At 47.3% G+C, this 12,038-nt stretch overlaps 1 protein-coding gene across 5 annotated transcripts in view; it reads right to left on the reverse strand.

Moving 5' to 3' along the window:
- The window catches only part of PHACTR2 (phosphatase and actin regulator 2), a 272,375-nt gene extending 260,942 nt beyond the window's left edge, over positions 1–11,433 (reverse strand). For 2 of the 5 annotated variants that reach the window (XR_006818296.1, XM_046004726.1), the window contains exon 1: positions 10,820–11,430. Coding sequence is in view for 4 of the 5 variants with exons in the window: in XM_046004726.1 (XP_045860682.1) it covers positions 10,820–11,033 (214 nt within the window). In the remaining variant the exon portion in view is untranslated. Of the gene's footprint in view, positions 1–10,819 lie in introns of all 5 variants that reach the window. The other 3 variants (XM_046004731.1, XM_046004727.1, XM_046004732.1) reach the window with 3 other exon arrangements.
- Positions 11,434–12,038: the final 605 nt, after the last annotated feature.

Raw genomic sequence — 12,038 nt, forward strand, 5'->3', positions numbered from 1 at the left:
TATTACCCATAAAGTAACATGAATGACTTAGATGTTGAAATGATTGCTATTCCCACCAAAGTAATCATGCTGGGAGGCAAGAAATGTAATCCCACAATGGGGTCACTATCCCAGCCATTTCCAGAATGCTTTTCAAATCTGCCCCACTGACATAAAACTATGGCTCTGAAAGAAAGGCATGAGTTTTAGAGTTATAATTGTGCTGTTACCCAGGCAAGTGGCTAAAATGAGGGATCAAACATTTCAGGATCAAAACCTTTTTTTTTTTTTTAAGATTTTATTTATATATTTCACAGAGACAGAGAGCACAAGCAGGGGGAGTGGGAGAGAGAGAGGCAGGCTCCCCACTGAGCAGGGAACCCACTGCAGGGCTTGATCCCAGGACCCTGAGATCATGACCTGACCCGAAGGCAGCCACTTAAACTTTTGTTAAACACTGTTTAGTTTACAGTAACATCATACTTGATATAAGCAGGGGTGCCTGGGTAGCTAAGTTAAGCACCTGCCGTCAGCTCAGGTGAACTCGGGGTCCTGGGATCAAGCTCTGCTTTGGGCTCTCTGGCTCCCTGCTCAGCAGGGAGGCTGGACAGGGTCTGCTCCTTCCTCTCCCTCTGCTTGTGCACTCTCTCTGTCAAACAATAAAATCTTAAAAAAATTATAATTGGTATAAGCATATAGTCTTCTAGTATGGTGCTTTAATTTTTTAAAAGATTTTATTTATTTATTTGACAGACAGAGACCATAAGTAGGCAGAGAGGCAGGCAGAGAGAGAGAGGGAAGTAGGCTCCCCACTGAGCAGAGAGCCCGATGTGGGGCTCGATCCCAGGACCCTGGGATCATGACCTGAGCCCACTGAGCTCAGTGGTTTAACCCACTGAGCCACCCAGGTGTCCCTAGTATGATGCTTTAAAACATAACATTTGTGGGGCGCCTGGGTGGCTCAGTGGTTTAAGCCGCTGCCTTCGGCTCAGGTCATGATCTCAGGGTCCTGGGATCGAGTCCCGCATCGGGCTCTCTGCTCGGCAGGGAGCCTGCTTCCCTCTCACTCTCTCTGCCTGCCTCTCTGCCTACTTGTGATCTCTCTCTGTCAAATAAATAAATAAAATCTTTAAAAAAAAAACATAACATTTGTTTGAAGACATAAGTTCTGTAACCTTTTTTTTTAACTATCAATCAATCGCATTGTTCATCATCAGCACACGTTTTTATCACCTTCATCCAGGCATCTGGAACAGAAACCAGAGATTTATAATGCCCAGTAGGTCAGAAAAGAGGGGTTAATGTATGTTTGTTATCAATGTTTAGGCTATTTAATCATTATTTAATAGAAATTAGACCTCAAAAGAAGCCATGGCAACATTCAGGTAGGCTAAAACATACATGAAGACAAAACAAGATTACCGACCAACACTGGTAACATAAATCATGGCCATAAATTGTTACAGACTTAAACTATGTCAGTTGCTGATCCAAAATTGAAACATCACACCTATGATATTCTTGCCCTGGTCATAGTCATGAGCTCTGGATACAGATACTGTACTTTTCTTTAAGTCACAGGTTTCTTCCTGTTATGAAGGATAAGCAGTAGCCGCTTTTTCTCAAGCCTTCACAGAGACATCAAGAAACTGCAAAGTAAGACATATAAATGTCAAGTCTGAGCCAACAGGTCACAAAGGGAGCTAGATCTCAGAGCCCCTTCTAAGGCAGGCTGGTGCAACCTACTTCTCTGTGCAAATTTCACCTAGTGTGATCAAAGATAGTGAGTCACCCAGTACGGTATTTTTAAAACACTAACGCTGCTTCAGTGTTGCTGTTTTTTTTATCCCTGAGCTTCACCGTTAACTGAAACTACACTTGTTCTTTGAGACAAGATATGGTACTTGGGCATGAGTTATACACATGACTCCAAGACTGAGTGGTTTTAGTTTAAAACAATGCATTTAAGTAATGATAATTGACGCGTACTTGTCTGAAAATATGGGATCCCAGAATCCTGTCCCCATTAATCCAAATTTACTATTTATACAAGAAGTTGGAAGTGTTGGGTAGACTTTAAAATACGCAGATAGGGGCGCCTGGGTGGCTCAGTGGATTAAGCCGCTGCCTTCGGCTCAGGTCATGATCTCAGGGTCCTGGGATCGAGCCCCGCATCGGGCTCTCTGCTCCGCGGGGAGCCTGCTTCCTCCTCTCTCTCTGCCTGCCTCTCTGCCTACTGGTGATCTCTCTCTCTGTCAAATAAATAAATAAAATCTTGAAAAAAAAATACGCAGATAATTGGCTGCAGCCTTAAAATGAACTTTTGAGGGGGCACCTGGGTGGCTCAGTGGGTTAAATTTCTGCCTTCTGCTCAGGTCATGATCTCAGGGTCCTGGGATCCAGTACCACATTGGGCTCCCTGCTCCATGGGAGCCTGTTTCTTCCTCTCTCTGCCTGCCTCTCTGTCTACTTGTGATCTCTCTCTATTAAATAAATAAATAAAATGTTTTAAAAAAATGAACTTTTGGAAGAAACAGGTGTTTATTATGATCTCTCATAACAGTATGTGTATATAATAATATATATACTATATATAATATACAATATACTATTATAATGTATTATACCACATATTATATAGTATATATTATATGTGCAATATATAATATATGATAGTATGTTATATAATATATTACTATATAATATATACATAATGTATTTTTATACTATATATTATATATTAATATATATATATATAATATATAATAGTATGTGTGATAGCATTTTCTCCCTGTCAGTGGGGGTACGTGTGAGTTGTTTCCTTGGAGAGGCGATGGGCACGCACCCAGGTAAGCGTGCGGGAGTAAAGAGCGTGAGCCTTGAGACTGGAGAGATCCGAGTATTGATTGGACTACTTTTCTACTACTGGTGGGACTTGGCTGGGTTACTCCACCTGAGCAGGGTTCCTTATCTAAAAGGTGGATCTATGTCATAGGGTTGCTACGAAGATGAAATAGTATAGTGTGTGTAAATAATGCAGGACTGGATCGGCAGAAGGACTCACTTCCTTCTCTGCCCACCTGACCGCCCGCGTGCATCCAACCCGCCGCGCTGCCTCCCAGCGAGGCTGCGGAATCCCTATTCCGTGAATTCCATCATCACCGGCCTTGCTGGACTGATATTCACAACTTCCCTTTCACAAATTTCTTCTGTGGATGTTACAAGGGGAAGTTTCCACAATTCCCCCAAGGAAGGTCTAATTATCTCATGAGCAGTTCCTCAAAAACTCTGGTTAGTTCATTTTTGGTTTTGTTTTGTTCTTATTTTTTTCATTTTAAAACCTTTGGACATCAGAGCTTCTACCCAATGTTCAATTTTATTTGTTTATTTATTTAGCCTAATTTTCGATGTAGCGATACTTGATGTCCAAAGAACAGCCTTTTGGGGAATTCATGCATTAATTCTGTAAACATCTAGTAAGCACCTAGCATATACTTGACCCTGTATTAGGAACACAGGAAGCAAAAATAAATAAAACACATTTTCTCTTTTCAGTGACTTTACAGTATGAGGGAGGAGACAAATCAATGCACAATTTTAATTTACCATAGTAATTTCCATAACCGAAGTATGCAAACAGTGCCAGCATTTTCGTGGCTCTTTCAAGTTCGAGTTTTTCCATGTTTCAGCCTTATAAAAAGACCATGAGCTAGGTGTTCCTGTTACTGATCCTCTCCAGGTCAGATATTAAGAAGCCAAGCAGAAGGAAGGGAAGTAAGTTAACCAAGGTCACACAGATAACAACCATGATTCTGTGTCTCAGATCTCAGTTGTCTGGGCTTCTTCCATCATCATCCCTCAGTGTCCCGGTCAGAATACACTCAGAACAATACACTCTATCAAGCTTGCAAATGCCTTACAAATGTCACCTAAATTGTGTCTCCCTGGAAACATTCAGACACAGGAATGTTTTCATTCTGTGGCCTTGGCCTAGACCCCAGTCTCCCTTCTGTCCCCTCTCCCACAGCAACCCAACGGAGAGCCAAAGAAACTGGGAGTGTTCTCTGGCCACGCTGGGTTGCTTCAGGCCTCGGTGCTTTGGCTTATACTGTTTCCTCTCCCCAAACACTCCTCTGCCACCTCACCCAACTCTATCTTCCAGTTCCTCCTCTTGCATGCAGATAGCACAGGTTTCACCTCCTCCAGGAAGTCTTTCCTGATTACCCTGCCTGGAGCTATTCCATACAGCGAAGCCTCCGGGGGTTCTACTCCCCAGCCTGGGACAGGGCCCGAGTCATAGCTCATACTTTATTGCACTGCAGCTATTGGTTTATTTGCTTGTCCCTCTCCCACTGGACTGTGAATTCCTTAAGAATATCTTTGCAGCCTGTGTTTGGCCCATTGGCTGTTTGCTAATTTAATGAATAAATGAAAAATCAAGATAGGATCCCTCTCCTGGTGCCGGCCCTGCAGTAGTTAGAGCTCAAAATAAAGCCACAGCTTTGCCATCAGTCTCAATGCTACCAGCGAACTACCTACCGATTTAAACTAGAGCTTGCCCAGTTTGGGTATAATTAGCTTTTCATGCATCCTCTGGAAACCAGAAGAAATCATCATCAAGTCATTTTTTTTTTAGCATAATTATGGCGAATGACAATAGCTTAGATGACCACACATGCTTTTGTACCGGGACTGCCACACCCTATCTGAATGGTCTCTGCTCTCAGAGTTACCCCCAAACTGCAAAACCACATGCCTTGGGCACCTGGGTGGCTCAGTCAGTTAAGCATCTCTCTTTGGTTTAGGTCATGATCCAGGATCCTGGAATTGAGTCCCAGGCCAGGCTCCCTGCCTGGGAGCAAGGAGGGAGTCTGCTTATCCCTCTCCCTTTGCTCCTCCTCCCTGCTGTGTTCTCTGTATCAAAGAATATAAATAAAATAAAATAAAATAGAAATAAAAATAACATATAAAAATAAGAAATAAAATCTTAAACAACAACATATCTGTTTATCTCTTCACATCCAGTGCCTGGAACAGTGTCTGACACATCGTAGCCCTCAATAAATACCAAATGAATGAATGAATGAGTGAATGAGTAAATGAATGGAAACTGCCCAGGCTCAGTTCTAAGTGGCCATATTAGTACAACCCCACCTCTAGGCCACAGCTTGTTTGAGTTTGAGTGGGTATCAAATCAAGGACAGGTGCGCCTGTGTGGCTCAGTGGGTTAAAGCCTCTGCCTTCAGCTCAGGTCATGATCCCAGGATCCTGGGATCGAGCCCCGCATTGGGCTTTCTGTCCACGGGGAGCCTGCTTTCTCCTCTCTCCCTCTGCCTGTCTCTCTGCCTACTTGTGATCTCTGTCTGTCAAATAAATAAATAAAATCTGAAAAAAAAAAAAAAATCAAGGGCAGACAATCCATAGGCTTCTCCATGACCTACGACCTATGGCCTACTAGGTAAATGTAGCTGCAAACAATAGATCTCTTCCAGGAAATGTGAGCTAAGAAATGTGAAGAAATGTTTTCAGGTAAACATAAGGGCAAGAGCTGAAAGGAAGCAAAGGTAAGGTTGATGTAAGCTAGGTAGAAGCCATGATGTGGTTTTTTTTTGTTTTGTTTTTCTTTTTAAAGATTTAGTTTTTAAGTAATCGCTACACCCAGTGGGGTTTGAACTCAAGACCCTGAGATCAGGAGCTATATGCTCTACCACATGGGCCAGCCAGCCTGGTGTTGATAAGCAGCTGGATGGAGAAGCACCTGTGAAGCCGAGGAATCTGTTCTGATTCGAGACTGAGAAATCTGGTCAGCAAAGAGGCAAAGAGGAGCTCCATGCCAGGTGGCCATGCCCCAGAGAACCTGGGGAAATGCTTCCAGGTGTTGCCTCTGCTCCTGACGAGTTTCTCGTCTCAGCCCCAGGTCAGGAGCAACCTGACTTAACCAGTAAGTCCTTACCTAACAGGAGAAGATGACTTTTAAAGTTTTTCAGCCTCTGCTACAAGGTAACAGGTAAAGTTGAATTTTCAAATGTGTCAACCTCGGGTATGGGAACAGCATCAGCTGATGGGGTGCCTCTGTGAGAACGAGATGAAAGGCACCCCTTCTCAGATGAAGCCGGACCAAGGGAGGCTCCTGGCCAGATGCGAAGCCCAGGGCCTTTGTGCAAAGGCAGGGGAGGATGCCTGGACACCACGGGGCACAGCTTGGTCAGGGCAGGGCACAGGCTGGATCTGAGCACCCCTTGTCTGCTCTGTCCAGCACCCACCTGCACTGCCCAGACTGTCCCCCCTTTCCCAAGAGGGCAGCTTTGCTGTCCTGTAAGGAGGCCAAGACAGAGAGTAAACTTAGAGCCAGATGGTCTTTGTTTGGTTAAAAAAAAAAAAAATCACTCTGAGCTACACACATGGAAAGTGAGCAGGCATCCATGGTTCCTGGCCTAGGGCAGCTCCAGTCCAGCTGTGAATGGTGCCCAGGAGCCCCTGGGGACTCAGCCACCCTAGCAGAGCATTAGGCTTTGGAGAACAATAACTGAACAGGCAAACAGTGGCCCGAATAATTATATCCCTGGAGAGCAGTGGAAGGTGCTCTGAGAGCACCGGCAAGGTGTAGACAAGCAAGGACTTCCCCCAGGGGGACAGGTGACAACTGCAGAGCCAGTCGCAGAGGGCAGCATTTCATTTCATGCCTGCGGCCAGACAGCTGTGGGTGTGGACTATGGACTGAAAGAGAGTTTCTCACTCTCTCTCCACTGAACATACCAGGGATCAAAGACTCCAGACGAAGATACTAGATTTGCCATTACCTACACGCCTACATGCAACACGGCAAGGGATGCTGAAGAGGTCAATCAGGGTGCCAGAAGAGGTGAATCAGGGTGCCAAAAGAGATGAGACTGGTGCTGTACATCCTTTCATTAACTGTCTCATTCGCTCATCCCTCACTTTTTTGAGGTGCCTCACAGAATTCTTGTTCTGTGCAGCCCAACGTGCAAGAAGAAGAGTCATTGCTTGAAGATAGCAAACACCTCGTGTCCCAACGCGTCTGGCACAGCACCTGGCATAGAGAACTTGCTGAAAGCTTCCAGAAGGAATATGCCCTGGGTTGTATCCTACGGTTCTTTAGTCACTAAACATTGGGCTTATCAGAAGAGCACGTCGCAACCCACAATGTTGAAGTCACTAATGCAGGGAAACATGGGTCTGAAAGTTAAGAGAACACCAGTCTATATACCATGAAAAGCTTATTTCAGGGTTTTCTTTTTTTTTTTTTTAATGGGTAAACTATCACTCCATTTACAAAGGAATGCCAGATTTTAAATATCCAGAGCTTTTGTTGAATTCCAGAACCATGAGCTCAAAAACCACAAAGCAAAATCAATCTGGATTTTTCTAAAGCAAAAGCCTCAGTTTTTATAAGCTCAATAAAAGGGCTTAAGTATCAATTCTGTTATTTAAGTTATGGTTTTTAAATGTTTTTATTTGAATATATTTGGGTTTCTTCACATTTTATATGGATTTTAAAATATAAAACTAGTTTTTGTTGACAATGCAATGCATTTTTATCAAGTGAAGAAAAATAACTGCACAGATCACAAGTTAAATAGAAGCTCCTGAAGTCTGAGATGTTTTTCTTGACAAAAATCTAGTAGTAAAGCGCAGACAGGAACAGTAGACTCTCTTGTGATAACCCAGTAGCATCAACACAGTGCTCACACAGAGGTCTTTTAAAAATATGCTTCATATTGGACTGACTCTTATTGCCATTTTTGGCAAAATTCTAGAGGCTGACTTTCAAGTTTTTAGTTTTCTTTCATGGAGAGAAAAATGGAGAGGAAGTAGGGATGGGGTGACAGAGGCAAGCAGCCTGCGAGTGGATGGTTTTTTTGGACTGAGGTTCTTTGACAACCCATGACAACTTCCAGTCTCCTTTTCCTTCCCCTCTTCTGCTCCCTCCCAGCCATACATCATTGCAAATCATGATGTCCCCTACCCACAGAACACCCTCCCAAGGTGAGTTAACTCATTGTTAGAAATTAACCCTTAGGTGGGGCCCCTCGTGGCTCAGTGGGAAGTTCTACTCTTGATCTCAGGGGGTTGTGAGTTGGAACTCCATGTGGGGTACAGAGATTATTTAAATAACAATAAAACATAAAAAGAAATGAACCCTTAGGAAGGACTTACAGACAAATGGCTAGAATCACGAATGGGAGTGAGAGGTGCCATTTGGGATGTGGTAGCAGCAGAGAAGAGTCCCAATAGGGGTGCGGGAAGGCACTAAACCAAACCCTTCAACCTGACACTTGCCCAGGACAACCCTGGCCACAGCATCACAATACACATGGCGGCAAGCTATGCTGACACACTGTTCACGAGCTCTGCTACATATCAGAATCACCCAATGTCCAGGCTGTACCTGATGCCAATGAAATGAGAATCCCTGGGGGGAGGGCCCCAGCCATAAACTGTTTTGTTCTTGTTGTTGCTATTGTTTCAACTCCCCAGGTGACTCCTCTGCATAACCAACTTTGAAAGCCAGTGTCAGTAAATAAGGCTTCTCCAATGTTCCTGCCTAAAAACAACCTGAGAATCTGGGAAGTGCAGATCTGGATGCAGTTGGTCTGGTGTAGGGTCTGAGATTCTGCTGGGAAGCCCCTGCTGCTGGTCCCGGCCAGTTCTAGTAGGACAACATATGATCTAGCTCTGGAGAGTGCCCACGTGAGTGCAGAGCTCCTGGGGAGGGCTTGGAAATTGGGCTGCCCTACACCAAGCCACACAATGTTTTCCCAAGGTGGTGTAATGTTCCCACTGGGCTCTATATCAATTAATTCTGTTATCCCAGGCCTGTCATCTAGCTGCTTCTCCAAGATGGATGCAGAGGCTGCAGGATTCTGCGGAAATCCTGAGTGTGTGTGTGTGTGTGTATGTGTGTGTGTGTGTGTGTGGGAGGGGTCAGCTCATCCTTTTTCTCTCAGACTCTAAGAAATGCGGGGAGTTCCTGGTCACACTTAGCCGGCTCTTAAAGAAATGCAGGGCTCAGTTCTGAAAATGGAATATAGTAATTTAGAAGAAGTGCACTCTTTCACGCGTGGATCAGCGTACTGGGGTGCCGGGGACAACTCAGCTGAAAGTTGTCACTTCCTAACATCCTTTAAGATACAGAGTTCTTGGGAGTGACATAACTTTACAAATTGAAGTCCACGGTTCACATTACATGTACTTTGCATGCTCACATTTGAAAGTTCTTTACTGTCCTGTTTCTGCACACAGCCCTTAATTTCTATGTGTGAAGATGAAAAAACGATGATACAAGCTATGCTTATTTTATCTAGCCACCAAACTGACTAATTTTTAGTTGATTCTTAAGAGTCATCTGAATGTTGATCTTTGTAAAAATCAATCAAGACTATCCATGGGTTAAGTTCCAACAGGCCAAGACAAAATAAGCAGGAGGTAATCTATTCAATTCAATGTTTTTCACAATATGAATTTGGCAGAAGGCTCTTTTCTCAAATACTGTGACCTGCATCCCACTACCTGTGTTTAGCGATTTTGTCGGGCTTTATCCAAAATGATCTGCAAAGTCTGATTAACACCACCTCTGATACTAAGTATACACCTTGTACGGTGAACATTATTACAAGCATAAGAAAATGGAGTGTTCTGATCGAAAACAGAGCTTGTTAGCTGGCACGCAGTCGGAGATACCGAGATGTGCCTTTTCTGAACAAGAAACTTGGCTTCAGGTAGATGTGAGGTTGAGTCAAAGCTCAAAGGCCTGACCTCAGAGCACAGAGCCTCAAAGGGGTCATGGCGGATGGTGGTGGAGGGTGCCCCGCACTGCAAGGGCCTCTGGCTGCTAGGGGTAGTTTTGATGTTAGCTTTCATTTCCAGCTTCCATGCATCCTCCCTAGATTGCAAATCGGAAAACAATCCTTGGGCACTTAACAAATCCGTGGACTTTTAGAAACAGTTCTGCAGTTCTTAGGCTAATGCTTTGCTCAAGAGCATGTAAAAATGATTAATTATTTAATCCCCATAACCTCCCTGTGTGATAGTTCCACACTCTCATCCCCACTTTAAGTACCGAGATATGAGAGACAGGGGTAAGTGGTTCGCCTCACGTTACACACAGCGAAACGCTAGCAGCACCCGCCCTCGGCCGAGTTCTGGTTCTGCCGGCCCGCGTGCACAAAGCAGCCCCCAGCACCCGCCGTGAGCCCCGCGCAGAGGGGGGACCTCGGCGCTAGGCAAGGGCTAAGCGGATCCGTGCAAACGCAGAGGTGCTGGCTGAAGCCTCGGTCGAGTAACAGCGAGAACCCAGTGAGCACACAGGGGGCCAAACTCTCAGCAGCACCTGCGTGCGTTTTTACAGAGCGGAAAAGCTCAAACCCGCAAACCGCAAACAACTCTTTATTTCAGAAGCATGAGCAGTTAAGAAGGTTTCCAAGACCTGCATTGACCCTAGCCCCCAGACTGAGGGGACCGCACCCCTCCGCGGGACCAAAGTCTCTTCCTGACCGACGAGCCTAAGAACCAGAGCAGCCGGTGGCCCCAGCACCACACCGCCGCGCGGCCGAGCTCACTAACCCCGGGGGTGCACCCTAGTCCGGAGAGACACGCGCCCACCCGGCGCACCGACCGCAGCCTGGCTGGAGCATCCCGGACCAAGGGCCAGAGCCGCGGGCAGGAGAGCGGAAGAAACGCACCGGGCAGTTCAGCTTCGCCCTCCACAGCGCTCCCTCCACGCCCCTCCCCTCCTGCCGGCGTCCGGGGCCCGCAGCGTCCCGCGGCCACCTGCCCCGGCCGGCCCTCCCCCGGTCCCCAGCGCCCCGAGCCGCCTTACCTGAGCCGGAGATGTGGACCCGGAGCGGGCGGCCCCTGCTGGAGCACGACGACAGGTCGCTCTGGGAGCGACCGCGGGGGCTCGGGTCCCCGGGCAGCCTGCGCAGGGCCGTCGCCGGCCGCGGGGCGGGCTCCTGGGGCTCGGGGGCCTCGGCTGCTGCCGGCCCGGCGGGCCCGCCCAGGGGCTCCACAGAGCGTCTGCCCGCCTCTGCCATCGGCTTCAGGCGGCGGCCGGCCTGGAGCGCGGGGTGGGGCCGGCGCCGAGGGCTGCGCTGCGGGGCGCGGCGACCCCGAGGCAGCGCCAAGGGCGGGGAGCCTGGACGCTGGGCGCCGAGAAGCTCGTGGGGCGGGCGGGAGGAGGAAGAGGACAGAAAAGTTTGCACAGGAAGGAGCCGCCTACAGCCGGCTCTCGCTCCGGCGGGCGAAAGCCGCAGGGCGCGGAGCTGGGCCGCCCTCGGTGCCCGCGAACCTACCAGGCTGCTCCTCCCCCCAGCCCAAGCACTGCCCTTTGCTAGAAGATGGCTGTGGGGTCCCCTCTGGCCGCGCGCTGGTCACCCAGCAAGCGGACCTCAGAGAAGTGGCGTTTGGGCTTCAGGAGCTGGGATGCAAGGTCAGGGTTAATGCTGGTTCCGTTTAAGGCGGGGGTGGGGGGGATGCCAGGTACACACACTGGAGTCGCCTTGTGATGGCACAGAAATGGCCATTTCGCGTTGACAGACTGGAAGCTGAGGCGCCCCGGGACGCTGGACTTGCAGGTGGGTTAGTGGAAGATCCTGGAGTCCCTTAAGTGAAGTTCAATGCCCTTCTCATGACCAGCCCTCAAAGCTCTTCTCCACCCTGACCCTTGGCCACACTCCTGGGTTTCTGTTTGCTGGGTAAACTCAAAGGTCATGTTTAAAAGGTCAGTCTCCTGAGAACTGAATAAAGAACAGATTTTATTACTGAGTCTATGCTTCCTAATGGAAAGACAGATCTCCTGGCCGCTGTGGATTGGAAATATCTGAGTTGATACCATGCCTTGTAGGATTTTGCAAACTGGACAGCGGAATTTTTGCTGATTTGGCTGGGTATTGCACAAACTAAGCTTTATCGTCACCTTAGGTCCCCAAGCTGTGACTTGCCCAGAAGCATAGGTTGTAAATCAGGCTCGAGTCACCTGAAGAGTCATTCCTTAAAACTTTCGGCAAAAGAAGAATGCCCCTGGGTTCGCTCATGGGCCA

The sequence above is a fragment of the Meles meles genome, chromosome 5 (genome assembly GCF_922984935.1).
Source record: "Meles meles chromosome 5, mMelMel3.1 paternal haplotype, whole genome shotgun sequence".
Lineage (NCBI taxonomy): Eukaryota > Metazoa > Chordata > Mammalia > Carnivora > Mustelidae > Meles > Meles meles.